The sequence below is a fragment of the Oncorhynchus masou genome, chromosome 22 (assembly GCF_036934945.1).
Source record: "Oncorhynchus masou masou isolate Uvic2021 chromosome 22, UVic_Omas_1.1, whole genome shotgun sequence".
Classification (NCBI taxonomy): Eukaryota; Metazoa; Chordata; class Actinopteri; order Salmoniformes; family Salmonidae; genus Oncorhynchus; species Oncorhynchus masou.
This window is the reverse complement of record NC_088233.1, coordinates 50,407,638-50,424,698: the sequence shown is the minus strand read 5'-3', so window position 1 is coordinate 50,424,698 and position 17,061 is coordinate 50,407,638. Positions and strand designations below refer to the sequence as shown.

At 45.8% G+C, this 17,061-nt stretch overlaps 1 protein-coding gene across 1 annotated transcript in view; it reads left to right on the top strand.

The window, feature by feature from the left end:
* Nucleotides 1-17,061, top strand: part of itga11b (integrin, alpha 11b) — an 87,376-nt gene that overhangs the window by 61,816 nt on the left and 8,499 nt on the right. Inside the window, exons 13-21 of the mRNA XM_064930493.1 lie at nt 459-602; nt 1,564-1,767; nt 1,971-2,101; nt 2,207-2,370; nt 9,153-9,295; nt 9,511-9,621; nt 12,924-13,009; nt 13,712-13,916; nt 14,148-14,246. Coding sequence (XP_064786565.1) covers nt 459-602; nt 1,564-1,767; nt 1,971-2,101; nt 2,207-2,370; nt 9,153-9,295; nt 9,511-9,621; nt 12,924-13,009; nt 13,712-13,916; nt 14,148-14,246 — 1,287 coding nt within the window. The remainder of the gene's footprint in view (nt 1-458; nt 603-1,563; nt 1,768-1,970; nt 2,102-2,206; nt 2,371-9,152; nt 9,296-9,510; nt 9,622-12,923; nt 13,010-13,711; nt 13,917-14,147; nt 14,247-17,061) is intronic.

The window sequence follows — 17,061 nt, the reverse complement described above, 5'->3', positions numbered from 1 at the left end:
GGGAGGGAGGGAGGGAGGAGTAGAGTCCTAGAGTCAGCGCTGCGCATTCCTGAGGGGACATTAGAAATGCAGTACGCCTCTAGGATTAATTACGGCTGCTGTGGTGTTTTCTGAGGTAGCCTGAGGCCACTTGGGCAAGATTTACAGTAAGCTAGTCCGGCTGGGATGTGTTAGGTGGTGCATCCGGTCTCACATGCCTCCCCTTCCCTCTTACACTCCTTCCTTGCTGGTGGGGTATATGGGCTAAAAATACGATTAGGACAATTAAATGGACTTGATATGAATGGGGTTTTCCCATCACTGGATGCTATGGGCGGTAATTGTACTGTGTTAATTTAACACTTTTCAAATTGTGATATGGTTCGGGCTGAATGTGCATAGATATAAATGAATCACTGTTCTGCACATTTTAGAAGAGAACATATGGCTAGACTCTTTGTCATCTGGTGTGTCTGTAGATTGGGTCATACTACGGGAGTGAGCTAGCTCCTCTGGACATCGATGGGGACGGTGTGACAGACTTCCTCCTGGTGGCAGCGCCCATGTTCTTCAGTAAGGGCTGGGAGAGGGGCAAGGTCTACATCTACAGGGTGACTCAGCAGGTGAGAACCAGGAGAAGTGAATCGGAGTGTACATGAACACTATATATGCACAAGTATGTGGAAACCCCTTCAAAATAGTGGATTTAGCTATTTCAGCCACACCTGTTGCTGACAGGTGTATAAAATCGAGCACACAGCCATGCAATCTCTATAGACAAAGATTGTCAGTAGAATGACCTAACTAAAGAGCTCAGTGACTTTCAGCATGGCACCGCCATAGGATGCCAGCTTTCCAACAAATCAGTTCATCAAATTTCTGCCTTGCTAGAGCTGCCCTGGTCAACTGTAAGTGCTTTTATTTGGAAGTGGAAATCTCTAGGAGCAACAACGACTCAGCCGCGAAGTGGTAGACCACACTAGCTCACAGAATGGGACCACTGAGTGCTGAAGCGCGTAGTGCGTAAAAGTTGCCTGTCCTCGGTTGCGACACTCACTACCGAGTTCCAAACTGCCTCTGGAAGCAACGTCAGCACAATAACTGTTCATTGGGAGCTTCATGGCCGAGCAGCCGCACACAAGCCTAAGATCACCATGCGCAATGCCAAGCGTCGGCTGGAGTGATGTAAAGCTTGCTGCCATTGAACTCTGGAGCAGTGGAAATGTGTTCTCTGGAGTGATGAATCACGATTCACCATCAAGTAGTCCGACGGACGAATCTGGGTTTGGCGATGCCAGGAGAATGCTACCTGCCTAATGCATAATGACGCCTGTAAAGTTTGGTGGAAGAGGAATAATGATCTGGGGATGTTTTTCATGGTTCTGGCTAGGCACCTTAGTTCCAGTGAAGGGAAATCTTAACGCTACAGCATACAATGACATTCTAAGCGATTCTGTGCCTCCAACTTTGTGTCAACAGTTAGGGGAAGGCACATTCCTGATTCAGCATGACAATGCCCCTGTGCACAAAGCAAGGTCCATACAGAAATGGCTTGTCGAGATTTCTCTCTTTCTCTATCTACAGAACCATTTCCTTTTGGAAGGGACACTTGAGGTCTCCGACCAGTCCCAGAACTCTCGTTTTGGTGGAGCGATGGCCCCTATCCCTGATATGAATGGTGACTCGTACAGTGAGGTAGTGGTGGGAGCTCCTCTAGAGGACGATCACCAGGGGGCCATCTACCTCTTCTACGGCCAGCTCAGTGGCATACAACACAAATACAGACAGGTGAGCTCAGTGGCACACAACCCCTAGTCATGCAGTGGATTATTCAGAACCAATACCAAAAGTATTTTTTGCTGTCTCACTAACTGGCTTTTTCTCCCTCCCTCCCTCCCTCCCTCCCTCCCTCCCTCCCTCCCTCCCTCCCTCCCTCCCTCCCTCCCTCCCTCCCTCCCTCCCTCCCTCCCTCCCTCCCTCCCTCCTCTCAGAGAATTGGAGCAGCAGGCTTCTCTGCTGGTCTGCAGTATTTTGGCCGCAGTGTTCATGGGATGATGGATGTCAATGAAGACGGGTTGGTGGACTTGGCAGTGGGCGCATTAGGTGCAGCAGTACTGATCTGGTTAGTGACACACACTCACCCCAACACACTCCCATACTATTGCAGTCCCATCGTTCACACATAGACACACTGATAATGTCCCTTATGCCCCTTCTCTTCCATCAGGTCTCGCAGTGTGGTGCGCATCCAAGGAAAAATCACTTTTGAACCGGAAAAGATCAACACCTTCAACAAGGACTGCCGCAGGGGAGGCAAGGACGTCACCTGCATGTCTGCCATCGTGTGTATCAGTCTGGATGCCAGGACTCGGATGCAGAGCCATGGAGTGGGTGTGTTTGGTCTAGTTGGGCATTATTACTGAATTAAAAGTGTTTGAGCGTGTGTGTGGTGTGTTAGTGCGTACATGTGGTTTCATGTAGATCTTGGTTGGGACTCCTAACTCTGGGTTCATTGAGCTTTCTGACTAGATTCTGACTGCTTATTGCAGTAATGATTTGGGTGCACAATGAGACCAACAAAACCTCAAGTACCTCAGCACAGAGCTGTTTACATAAAGATCCCCTTGTTCTCACTCCATTACACTCAGGATTTTTTATGTGATGTGATTTGATTTGGATCACTTTTAGTCCTCATTTGGACTAATCTTCCAAGAGTCCTTAAACCTGTGAATTTGTGAAAGAATGGGTACAAGTGAAACTTTAATCAGTCAGCTGAGTAACCACTCCTCTCAAATCAAAATGCCATAATAAAAACAACAATGCGGTTTGCATTTATACAGTGCAGCACTTTTCACTTTTACGTTGTACGTGCAAAACTCACCCCAATGTCCCACCAATGTGTGGCTCCAAAATAGGACCTACATTTCTGCCCGCATTTAACTTCCCTATCAAGGTGTTTTGGTAGTTCCCTTATGCACTACGCTTTCTGCGCACTTACTATATAGTCAAATCTATATAGTATGATTGCCCTCTACCCATAGTGACAATAGTGGTAGGTGGATCGTTTGTCCAGATCTGCAATAGGTTAACTAGCAATCATACCACACCAAAAAAATCATTCAGAGCTGCACCAATTTTCTATATAAATCCACAAGAACATAAAGGAATAGCTGATAGGCAGCGGAGAGGCCAGGTGACTCATTGCACATGAAATAACAGTCAAGACATGAGACATGCAGCTTAAAAAGCTCCCCTATTGATCTTGTTTAGGCCATAAAAATTACATTTACTGTATAATTGATTCCCCACTTCACATTTCTCAAAAGAGTAAAAAATAAAATAGTGAGTCATTTCATTAACATGAATCACTTATTTTGAAATTATTATTTTAGACTAATTGAATGATGTGCTTCACCATTGCAGTAGTTGGGGTTCGGTTAAAATGCGATGATTTGAATCATGGGAATCAAAATAATAATTTGTGAATCGCAAACAGTAAAAGGACATGTTGTTGCTGTAGCCTTCCTGTCAAATTGTGTCCCTACAAAATTCATTTTGTACAGTAGATACTTTAAATGGATTTGGACATTTATGTCAGGGATACAGCATACTGGCGGCAGAGAAGTCAGGCGCAGGAGAGCAAAATAATAAATAATAATAAAAACCACCGGAAAACAGAACAATCAATAAATGGGTACAAAACCAGATGCACACCAGACATAACGTGCAGAGAGCACAGCTCCTATCCCAGCCTCAGACACGTCCACCTCCTCTATGAACGCCAAAGAGGGATCCGGATGGGCCAGCACGGGAGCCGAGGTAAACAGAGCCCTCAGGTGACCAATAGCCCTGTCCACCTCAGCCGACCACTGCAAACGCACCGGCCCCCCTTCAGCAGTGAGGTAATGGGAGCCGCTACCTGACCAAAACCCCGGATAAACCTCCGGTAGTTGGCAAACCCTAATAACCGCTGCACCTCCTTTACAGTGGTGTCTGAAATGCGGTAACTCTCCATCTCCACTCCTGAGGTGGAAATGCGGTACCATAGGAAGGAGACAGACTGCTGGAAGAACAGGCACTTCTCAGCCTTGAAGGACAGGTCATGCTCCAACAGGCGACCACCACCCTGCGCAACATGGACACATGCTCGGTGCGTGTAGCGGAGAATATCAGAATATCATCAATATACACCACTACACCATGCCCTTGCAGGTCCCTGAAAATCTTGTCTAGAAAGGCATCCACTCGTACGGCATGACGAGGTACTCATAGTGCCCTGAGGTGGTACTGAAAGCTGTTTTCCACTCGTCTCCCTCCCAGATACACACCTGGTTGTAAGCGCTCGTGAGATCTAGTTTGGTGAAGAAGCGCACCCCGTGCATTGACTCAATCGCTGTGGCTATGAGCGGTAGCGGGTAACTATACCTCACCGTGATCTGGTTCAGACCCCGGTAGTCAATACACGGGCGCAGACCTCCCTCCTTCTTCTTCACAACAAAGAAACTCGAGGAGGCTGGTGAAGTGGAGGCCCGAATGTACCCCTGACACAGGGATTCGGAGACATATGATTCCATAGCCTCAGTCTCCACCTGTGAGAGGGGATACACGTGACTCCTGGGAAGTGCAGCGTCTACCAGGAGATTTATCGCACAATTGCCTGTCAATTTTGAGAGCCAAATCGGCATATTCAGGGGGAATGCGCAAGGTGGAGACCTGGTCTGGACTTTCCACCATAGTAGCACCAACGGAAACTCCTAAACACCTCCCCGAGCACTCTCGCGACCACCCTGTGAGAGCTCTCTGTGGCCAAGAAACAGTGGGGTCATGACGAGCTAACCAGGGTAGGCCTAGCACCACGGGAAACGCAGGAGAGTCAATAAGGAAGAGACTAATTCTCTCCTTGTTACCCTGCGTCACCATGCCCAGAGGAGTGGTGGCCTCCCTGATCAACCCTGACCCTAATGGTCGACTATCTAAGGTGTGAACGTGGAAGGGCACAGCCACGGGAACAACGGGGATCCCAATACTATGGGCGAACGATCTATCTATAAAATTCCCAGGCGCGCCTGAATCGACGAGCGCCTTATGCTGGGAATGCGGGGAAAACTCTCTTGGGTGACGCCAGAGCGCCCTGCCTGCTGCCTCGATACCCAGACGAATCAACCCGCATCGAACAGCAGTGTGACCTCTGCGGCCACAGATGGTGCACGAGCTGGAACCCCCTCCGGTCTCCCTGCGCACCGCCCTTCCCAGCTTCATGGGTATTGGAGAAGGGGTACAGGGAATGGAACCAACAGACCCCGATCTGAACGTCCGCGGGTAGCCAGCAGGTTATCCAGCCGGATGGACAGGTCCACCAACTGGTCGAACGTGATGGTGGTGTCTCTGGTCGATCAGGGCCCTGTCGTTCCATCCCGCCCAGGTAGCCAGGGATCGAAACTCCAGCGTGAACTCCTGGACGCTCCTCGTCTCCTGCCTCAGATGGAAGAGGCGTTCACCTGCTGCTCTACCCTTGGGTGGGTGGTCGAAGACTGAACTCCTCAAACTGGTCCAACGCTGCATCTCCCTCTCTCCATACGGCGTTGGCCCACTCCAGGGCTTTCCCAGTGAGGCAGGAGACGAGGGCGGACACCCTCTCAAGGCCGAAGGAGCCGGGTGGACAGTTGCCAGGTATAAGTCCAGCTGCAAGAAGAACCCGTGGCAGTTCGCAGCCGTCCCATCGGAATTCCTGGGGAAAGGATACAATAAACAATTCTGTCAAGGACATGGGGGGGAACAGAGGGTTAAATATACAACATGTAATGATGGAATTGAAGCCAGGTGTGTGGGAAGACAAGACAAAACAAATGGAAAATGAAAGGTGGATTGGCGATGGCTCGAAGACCGGTGAAGTCGACCGCCGAATGTCGCCCGAACTAGGAGAGGGACCGACTTTGGAGGAAGTCGTGACATTAATGGGACATTTCAACTCAATAGATGCTAGTAATCAGCCTGAAGTAAACACTCCTAAAGGTAAGGTATAGTATATATAGTATATATATACAGTATCGGGTGCACATTTGTTTTGCATACTCTGTCAGGGGCGTCATTCACCCCCCAAAAAAATCTAAAGGGACATAAAGTATGTGAGAATGTTTGCGGGGTGGTCTTTTGGGAATTTTTGCATTTTTGCATTTTTCAAACACCTGAAACAGTTTTTCCTGCAATTTAGAGTCATAATGATAGTTGATTATATGTAAAAATACAAAAATACAAAATACAAAATAAAAAAGTATATTTTCTTGCATATCAAAGCATATCTCTTGAGCTGTCTGTATCCTCCTGACTGCTGGTTCTTTTTTTTAAAGAAACAAAATATGCTTCTCTGCATCTCTGCTCAAATCTGTGTAAAAGATTAAAAGTACATCCAGTACATCTAGTTATTGCTTGCTTTTCTAAAGTCTACTAACCCTGCCAGCAAGCATCCCAGCTAAGATAAACAAGCTAGCTACTCTAAAGTTATTAATAGCCTGCAATTGCTTCTTAGTAGCTAGTTATGAGTTATGAGATTGGGAGATTGGGAACCTCAAATTGGCTAAGGCCAACTTCATAAAAATCCTAGGTGAGTAGTAGTATTTCAGAGGAACAACAAAATGTAAATAAAATAAAGAAATAATAAAGTAAAGAAATTGACAAATCTGTGCCCCCTATGGGCATGACGCCTCTGTACTCTGCCACCACAAATGTACTGTGACTAAAACTCAGCTGGGACATGCTTTCAATGGTGCTCTCCAACACCTGACACCAATATAGTGAAGGGTACCCTGACTTGGATTCAAACCCTGGTCCCTGTGACTGTCATTCCAAAATCATTAAACTGTCACAATCCTCGCAATATGAGCCATGACACAATTCTTACCTAATGGGTTAACCCTATTGGCACAATGCATAGGGTGTTTGCCTTTCATGCCAGTGACCCGATTTCATTTCCTTGTCCTGATGTTTGTTACGCAGTGTCAGTGGGAATACCACAAGGCTAAAATCTCTTGGTGAGGTTGTTAGGTGTTGTACAAATGTTGTTCAGTGTTATTACTAGGGGTACAACTTTTTTAAATGTGTTATTATGATATGTTTTTTCGCTGGCTCGCCTCACTTAAAAAAAATATCCTCCAATATACAATTTGTTAAATTTGTATGGCCTTGGGGACAATATAATTATGCTATCTAGACTAGCCTACAACACCACAATGCAATGAATATTTGCATTATTGTTTTCAAGTGAGTACAATTGACTTCAGTGACGCAAACCTTGACATCAAACCTAAAGCTTCAATATAGCCAAAATGTTTGTCATTTAACTTTTTAAATGTATTACCTTTTATGTGTGGCATTAACACAACCAGTCACAATGTTTCTATCTGATTAGGCTACTTCAAAAGTTTCCTGTAGGATACCTGCACACATTCATCCACTCCACTCTAATATAATTCCAGCTCGCCCAAACTGCGCACTGTTCATTTGAGGAATGGAACGAGACATCCTTTACAAAACACCAAAAACGTTTCATGACATTCGGAGATTGTCAAGCCAAGCCTTCAATACTGAGTAGGGAGGGGTGTATTTTTCTGTTTGTCGAGATTGACATACTGTATTCTACTTGATTGTGATGTTGAAAACGCAAACCATGGTGAAGCACTCAGTCAGTAATCGGTAAGCAGTTTTGCATTGCTTATTGGCTGTTTTTTGGTGCATTGGCACAGAATTCTGTTGGTGGAAACTTTGTTGCAAATATTGTATATAATTAAGCCGTGATATACCACGGCTGTCAGCCAATCAGCATTCAGGGCTCAAACCACCTAGTTTATAGTTATAAATATAGCATAAATATTTAAAAAATCAGGTTTCACCCTAGCCGATCATTGTCTGCTGCCGGCTCTGATCTTAGTGTAATGAGACAGACAGGGAGCGTGCGCTTGTCAGTGGAGGTTGGAAAACCATCAACCTTCTGGCCCGTAGACCTGCGTGGGATTGATAAAACAATGCTGAAGTGCTCAAGTCCATATCATGTTTATAAACACAGGGCTGCTACAGTTATTTTTATTGTGGTGGTAATAATTATTTTAGAGTTAATTTTATGAGGGGGAGGGTGTGCACATTTTTTTTACAGTACAAAGGGAGGGTCACGTGACATTTTTTTAAAACCTCCCCAGGGTTAGTGGTTGTTGTTGTGTCTGTGTGTAATTCATGTCAGATGTGTGGCTAGGGTCAGTCCGTTTTTTCAAGAAAACCTTTTTCCTAATGTCCTAAGCCCAGGGGCTCGGGGGAACTCTTTAAAGTGCATCACTCAGCGGAGCAGAGCCACGGAGAGGGGCTTAAAGTGTGTCGGTCTCTGTCTTCCATTTCAGTCCTCCCTTTCCCCTCCTTCCCCTAGTCTGGTTTATATCAGACAGAAGAGTGTATGCACGCAGGCACACACACACACACACACACACACACACACACACACACACACACACACACACACACACACACACACACACACACACACACACACACACACACACACACACACACACACACACACACACACAATCTCTACACGCATAGAAGTGGAGCAGCGTATCTCCTGATTTACCTCAGGGTTATAGAGTTGCCTACTTTCAAACCCACTTTTAGATGAAAGCAGAACCTGACAGACACAACATACTGTGCCTCCACTTTTCCCATTCAGCATTCTCCTGTTACCACGACCGCCCATGGTGAGAGGAGAAGTCGGAATGAAAAATATGAAAAAGTCTAGTCTGTGTCCTCATCACATTCATGCCCACAGATGGAGAGGGAATATGTATTGCCTGCTACGTACAGCTAGCCCACACTGACATATAATTCATGCCTAAAATAATCTAAAAGCAGTTGGTGCCAACATTTACAGCCTGTCAACACAGTTTAGTGGACATGAACATTAGACAGTTGTCTTCTCATGTGACTGATGGGATTTGAACCTGGGTCTTCTGTGTGCAGAACATCATATTAGCCCGCTAAGCCAAAGCATTGACTCAGGCTGAGGAGCCAATAAAACTGTTCTCAGACAAGGTTTCTCTACCCGTGAGTGTGGTCATCGAAGTAACAGAACCACCACTGTTACACTCACACACACTCTTTATCTCTCTCTCTCTCTCTCTGAGTGTGGTTAGGTGTGTGGTACAGGGTGCTGATAGACGAGAGGAGGCACCCTCCCAGAGCATCGCTGGACGAAAATGACAGACAACAGCAGTCAAGGAATCTGACACTACAACGCGGGGAGGAGTCCTGTGAACATGTCCACTTCTATGTTCAGGTGAGTCTCAGGCTAAGCACCTGCAAGTAAAAGCAGTTCATGTTTTAATTCTGCATAATCTTCATTATTACTGTATACATTTCATTGTACATACATGTTCTGTATTGAAACTAGTTGTGGCAGGGAGTAGACTTTTTCCATTCTAGAAATAGAAATCAAACTAAGGCAATGGGTAATTGCATTTCTACAGTTGACTTTCCACCTTGCTCCAACAGGAAACTGCAGACTACGGCCATCCCATAGTGTTTGTGGTGAAGGTAGGTCTGCAGAGTCCAGACCAAGGCCCGGTGCTGGACCATGGCTGGCCCACTACCTTTAGGACTGAGGTGAGTAATTTAGTTCAGTTACCTTTGCATTCTTGGGTACAGGAACAATTGTGGCCATCTTGAAGCATGTTGGGAGAGCAGACTGGGATAGGGAAAGGTGGGTATGTCCGTAAAGACACCAGACAGCTGGTCTGCGCATGCTCTGAGTACGCGGCTAGGTATGCCATCTGGGCCAGCAGCCTTGCGAGGGTTAACATGTTTAAATGTCTTACTCACGTCGGCCACGGAGGAGGAGAGCCCATAGTCCTTGGTAGCGGGCTGCATCGGTGGCACTGTATTATCCTCGAAGTGGGCAAAGAAGGTGTTTAGTTTGTCTGGAAGCAAGATGTTGCTGTCTGCGAAGTGGCTGGTTTTTCTTTTGTTGTCCGTGGTTGTCTGTAGACCCTGCCACATATGTAGGTTTTAATAGTCACAGTGGGTACAACATCTCATATACACTTCCTTATAAACGTACTCACCGAATCAGCATATTTGTCAATATTATTCTCTGAGGCTACCCGTAACATACAGTGCCTTGCGAAAGTATTCGGCCCCCTTGAACTTTGCGACCTTTTGCCACATTTCAGGCTTCAAACATAAAGATATAAAACTGTATTTTTTGTGAAGAATCAACAACAAGTGGGACACAATCATGAAGTGGAACGACATTTATTGGATATTTCAAACTTTTTTAATAAATCAAAAACTGAAAAATTGGGCGTGCAAAATTATTCAGCCCCCTTAAGTTAATACTTTGTAGCGCCACCTTTTGCTGCGATTACAGCTGTAAGTCGCTTGGGGTATGTCTCTATCAACTTAACATATGTAAATATTTGAATGATCATAACAAGATTCAACAACTGAGACAACCTGATCAAGTTCCACAGACATGTGACCAACAGAAATGGAATAATGTGTCCATGAACAAAGGGGGGGATCAAAATTAAAAGAAACTGTCAGTATCTGGTGTGGCCACCAGCTGCATTAAGTACTGCAGTGCTTCTCCTCCTCATGGACTGCACCAGATGGACTGCACCTTCCACCAAGGCACTTGCAAGTTCCCAGACATTTCTGGGGGAATGGCCCTAGCCCTCACCCTCCGATCCAACAGGTCCCAGACGTGCTCAATGGGATTGACATCCGGGCTCTTTGCTGGTCATGGCAGAACACTGACATTCCTGTTTTGCAGGAAATCACACACAGAATGAGCAGTATGGCTGGTGGCATTGTCATGCTGGAGGGTCATGTCAGGATGAGCCTGCAGGAAGGGTACCACATAAGGGAGGAGGATGTCTTCCCTGTAAAGCAGAGCATTGAGATTGCCTGCAATGACAACAAGCTGAGTCCGATGATGCTGTGACACATCGCCCCAGACCATGACGGACCCTCCACCTCCAAATCGATCCCGCTCCAGAGTACAGGCCTCGGTGTAATGCTCAATACACGCAAATCTGACCATCACCCCTGGTGAGACAAAACCACGACTCGTCAATGAAGAGCACTTTTTGCCAGTCCTGTCTGGTCCAGCGACAGTGGGGTTTTTGCCCATAGGCGACAATGTTGCAGGTGATGTTACAGGACAATGTTGCATGTCTCATGAGGACCTGCCTTACAACAGGCCTACAAGCCCTCATTTCTGCCACTCTCAGCCTATTGCGGACCGTCTGAGCACTGATGGAGGGATTGTGCGTTCGTAGGGTAACTTGGGCAGTTGTTGTTGCCATCCTGTACCTGTACCTGTTGTTACACATGGTCTGCCACTGCGAGGACGATCAGCTGTCCGTCCTGTCTCCCTGTAGCACTGTCTTAGGCATCTCACAGTACGGACATTGCAATTTATTGCCCTGGCCACATCTGCAGTCCTTATGCCTCCTTGCAGCATGCCTAAGGCATGTTCACGCAGATGAGCAGGGACCCTGGGCATCTTTCTTTTGGTGTTTTTCAGAGTCAGTAGAAAGGCCTCTTTAGTGTCCTATGTTTTCATAACTGTGACCTTAATTGCCTACCATCTGTAAGCTGTTAGTGTCTTAAGGTTCATTGAACAAGCATGGGAAACTTCTTAGGGATAGGCATCCCGCTAGCAGGACACCAGCCGACAACATCCGATGAAATTGGAGGACGCGCAATTCAAATAAATAATCATAATATTAAACATTCATGAACATACAAGTATCTTATATAATCTAAAAGCTTAAATTCGTGTTAATCTAACTGCATTGTCCGATTTACAATAGACTTTATGGCGAAAGCGTACCATGCGATCTGAGGACGGAGACCCAGATAAACATATTTTCAACCAGCACAGGCTTCATAAAATCATAAAATGCGATTAAGTAAATCACTTACTTTTGAAGATCTCCCTTTGTTTGCAATCCCAAGGGTCCCAGCTACAACATGAATGGTTGTTTTGTTGGATAAAATCATTTTTTATATCCCAAAAAGTCTGTTAAGTTGGCTTCATTGATTTCAGTAATCCACTCGTTCAACACGCAGACAAAGGAGTCTAAAAAGCTACCACTAAACTTCGTCCAAACAATTCAAACGGCATTTCTATTTAATCCTCAGGTACTCTGAGGATTAAACTATAATATTTCATACGGAAAGTAGTATGTTCAATAGGAAAGCAAAATTAGCAAGCGTGCGCCGAAAGACTGATATTGTTCCGGTGCTCTCCTCACCAAAAATCTAAATTCTTGCTTGTTTTTCAAACAACAAGCCTGAAACCTTGAGTAAAGACTGTCGACATCTAGTGGAAGCCATAGGAATTGTAATCTGGGAGACGGAATTACATAGGAAAAACAAGTTTCCATTATAAGAGCCTGGGACCTAAAAAAAGCAAAAAATTCAGGTTGGTTTTTCTTCAGATTTTTGACTGCCATATCAAAATAATGGGCATGTCAGTCAGGTGGAATTTCAGGAAACTAGACTCTACCCCTAAGAGGTTTTTAACCCTTTACAATGAAGATCTGTGAAGTTATTTGGATTTTTATGAATTATCTTTGAAAGACAGGGTCCTGAAAAAGGGGCATTTTTTGTTGTTGTTGCTGAGTTTAGTTATATGTACATATCTACCTCGTACCCCTGCACGTCGACTCAGTACTGGTACCCTCGTATATAGCCAAGTTATTGTTACTCATTGTGTATCTATTATTACTTTCATTATTACGTGTTTTACTTTTCTATTATTTCTCTATTTTGTTTATCTCTGCATTGTTAGGAAGAGGCCATAAGTAAGCATTTCACTGTTAGTCCACACCAGTTGTTTATGAAGCATGTGCCCAAAACATTTGTATTTAATTTTTTGATTTGATACCTCTCTGTAGATCCCCTTCTGGAATGGCTGCGAGGGGGATGACAGCTGTGTCCCTGACCTCATCCTGCACAGTCGGACAGACCTTCTAGACCGGAGGTGACTTTTTAGCCCTCAGAAGCACACACACACAATACACGCACACGAGATGAGATGGTGTCTGTATGTCCAATCCCAAGTCATCCCTTTAGCCACTCACCTTTACACTTCACTCTAATAGACAAGGTGGAGTTTCCCCTATACTGTTTCCACCCATCTGGAAATAGAAAAAGTTCCCCTGGGAACCCACCAATCATTGAATCATTGAATTCACCTTGAAAAGGGTTGGCGTAGTGGTCTAAGGCACTGCATCGCAGTGCTAGCCATGCCACTAGAGATCCTGGTTAAAGTCCAGGCTCTATTGCAGCCGGCCGCGACCGGGAGACCAATGGGGTGGCACACAATTGGCCTAGCGTCGTCTGGGTTAGGGGAGGGTTTGGCTGGCAGGGATGTTCTTGTCCCATTGCGCATTAGCAACTCCTGTGGCGGGCCGGGCGCAATGCACAATAACACAGTCGCCAGGTGTACGGTGTTTCCTCCGACACATTGGTGTGGCTGGCTTCCGGTTTAAGCGGGCGTTGTGTCAAGAAGCAGTGCGGCTTGACTGGGTTGTGATTTGGAGGACGCACGGCTCTCGACCTTCGCCTCTCCTGAGTCCGTAGGCCTCTCCCAAAACTGTAACTACTAATTGAATACCACGAAATTGGGGAGAAAAGGGGGTAAGAACGTGGCGCTAATGTTCATGTCTGTCTATGGCCAAAGGCAGTTCTGTAGGCCAAGGGAGCGGGCCGCATGGGCGCTGTGTCACCACCAGGGGGCCTCGGTGGGCTCGGAGCGAGTGGTGGAGGCATCACGCAGGAGGCTGGTGGTAGAAGCTCGTCTGGAGAACCAAGGAGAGAACGCCTATGGCACCACGCTCAACATCTCCCACTCCCACAACCTGCTCTTCTCCAGTCTCATAGTCAAGGTAGGAGAAAACGGAGGATAACCATGGTATGGTTGTGCAAACTGTTGCTGCATAGTAAAGTTCATATCATATCAGTGAGGGGAGAGGTCATACACGAACCATTAAATGTTTCTTCAGACATGTGTTAGATATCATGACATCTCTTATTATGTTAAGATTACAGCATAAGTAACCTATGACAGTTTGTGATCAAATCAGAACTTGACTCAGAGTATCAATGTCACCCTGCAGGACCACTCAGACATCCAGATTGAATGTCGTGCTGAGGACAGGGAGAGGAACGATAGGACCTGCAATGTCAGCTCACCCTTTATGAGGTCACTGACCCAGGTACTGTATCTGATCAGCATTGTTGCTGGCTCCTGCCTCGTCAGTTCATCACCCTCACTACATCTCCCTCACTACATCACCTTGCCAATACTAGAGGTTTTCAATTGGACACATTTAGTTAACATTACTAGGGCCAGCATTTTTGCTTACCAAAGCATCTGACCAGTAAAAACTGAGGGACTTACTAGATTTTTGCCTTGTCAGGCCACAAGGTTTGGAAGAACTCCTGGCCCTTAAAGGGATTGTTCACCCAAATTACAAAATGACACATTAGTTTCCTTACTCTGTAAGCAGTCTATGTACAAGGTATAACAGCAATCCATGCTTTGGTTTAGTTTCCCTGGCAGTGACTGGCACTGTTTCCAAATGCTGACATTTGAGCATTTGTGGCACGAATCCCATTCAAGTCATGGGACCGATATTAGCATTTTTCGCACATCATGTTCAAATCATCTATAAGTGCCTTTGTTGAACTTCACAATCAGTTTTAGATACTTTTGAAAGATTTGAACATGATGTGTGACAAATGCTAATATCAGTCCCATGACTTGAATGGGATTTGTTGCCTGGCTACCCAGACTCCATGCTCCGACGAGAAGCTACGCCATGCCCACAGATGTCAGTTTCTTCTCCGCAATGAGTCTGGATCTGAGTACCTCCCTGACCCTTCATCGAATGTGAACACATTCGTCTGTCTGATTGGTCCAGAAACCGATGGGTTGGGCCAGATCCAGAACACACGTGGGTAAATCGTCTGTTTGAAAATCTGTAATTGGCTTTGATACTCTGATTGGTATCAAAGCCAAACGCTGATTACTTTGTTTTGTACAACGCCACTTGTGCCCCTCGTCACCACAAACAATTTTAGTCTCAGACTAAAGTATGCAGCGAACAACAGCAGCGGAAGATTTTAGTGTGAGTCGTCAGTCTATGGGATTTGTGCCACAAATGCTAAAACGTTAGCAATTGGAAACAGTGCCAGGGAAACTAAACCAAAGCATGGATTGCTGTCATATCTTGTCCAAAAACTGCTTGCAGTGTATGGAAACCAATATGCAATTTTGTCATTTGCGTAAAATGTCCCTTTAGCATGACCAAAGACATAAATTCCGTATGTACAGCTTACCAGGTGAGGGTAATAAACAGAAACCTAAACCTGCAAAAAGAAGCTGTACGAAAGCTTGCATTCTCCACTCAACACATGGTCACATAGTTTTGTAGTCCGGGAATCGCGGTCACCCAGTGCCTTAAAGACCACCGAGCCCCATTTTGGAGATTCCTCAGTCTGTCCCTGGTTGTATTCTCTACTCAACACATGGTCACATAGTTTTGTAGTCCGGGAATCGCGGTCACCCAGTGCCTTAAAGACCACCGAACCCCATTTTGGAGATTCCTCAGTCTGTCCCTGGTTGCATTCTCTACTCAACACATGGTCACATAAATTTGTAGTCCGGGAATCGCGGTCACCCAGTGCCTTAAAGACCACCGAGCCCCATTTTGGAGATTCCTCAGTCTGTCCCTGGTTGCATTCTCTACTCAACACATGGTCACATAGATTTGTAGTCCGGGAATCGCGGTCACCCAGTGCCTTAAAGACCACCGAGCCCCATTTTGGAGATTCCTCAGTCTGTCCCTGGTTGCATTCTCTACTCAACACATGGTCACATAGATTTGTAGTCCGGGAATCGCGGTCACCCAGTGCCTTAAAGACCACCGAGCCCCATTTTGGAGATTCCTCAGTCTGTCCCTGGTTCTCACTCAACACATGGTCACATAGTATTCTCTACTCAACACATGGTCACATAGTTTTGTAGTCCGGGAATCGCGGTCACCCAGTGCCTTAAAGACCACCGAGCCCCATTTTGGAGATTCCTCAGTCTGTCCCTGGTTGTATTCTCTACTCAACACATGGTCACATAGATTTGTAGTCCGGGAATCGCGGTCACCCAGTGCCTTAAAGACCACCGAGCCCCATTTTGGAGATTCCTCAGTCTGTCCCTGGTTGTATTCTCTACTCAACACATGGTCACATAGTTTTGTAGTCCGGGAATCGCGGTCACCCAGTGCCTTAAAGACCACCGAGCCCCATTTTGGAGATTCCTCAGTCTGTCCCTGGTTGTATTCTCCTGATACACCATGGTCAGTCAGTGAGTTACAGGTCCATTCTGTGTTATGGCTGTGAGCAGAAACCACACTCCCTATGTAGTGCAGGGTTGTCCTTCCCTTAATAGAAACCCTTAGGTGGTCAGATGAATCAGGGGGGGGGGGTGGATAGCACGCAGAAGTTATGAGGAATGAAAGGAAGAAATGTTTTGGAGAAGGACAACGAATTGACAGATGTTGTCTATCACAGGGCAGATGATTCAGGCGATTATGGTGTAATATTGATCGTTATAGATCTTTTGCAAAGGAATATTTTTGACAGTAACATACCCAAAGACTTATTATACTAATAGGTGTACTGCAGTGTCTTAAAGAAATCTCGTTTTTGTTCATGTTCAGTTCATTTATTTAGATTAGATTACATTCGACTAGGAAAAAAACATTTTTCTAAACTCTTAATGAGATTATATATGAAACCCCACAGTAAAGCAGTAGAGACTGTGGTGGCCCCAGTATAGGCCCTGATCTTGAGGCACCACTTCAGAGACGGATGTCTGAAATACAATGGTGCAGATTTCCACTGGCTCTCCTTTTTTTTACCTTTATTTAACCAGGCAAGTCAGTTAAGAACAAATTCTTATTTTCAATGACAGCCTGGGAACAGTGGGTTAACTGCCTGTTCAGGGGCAGAACGACAGATTTGTACCTTGTC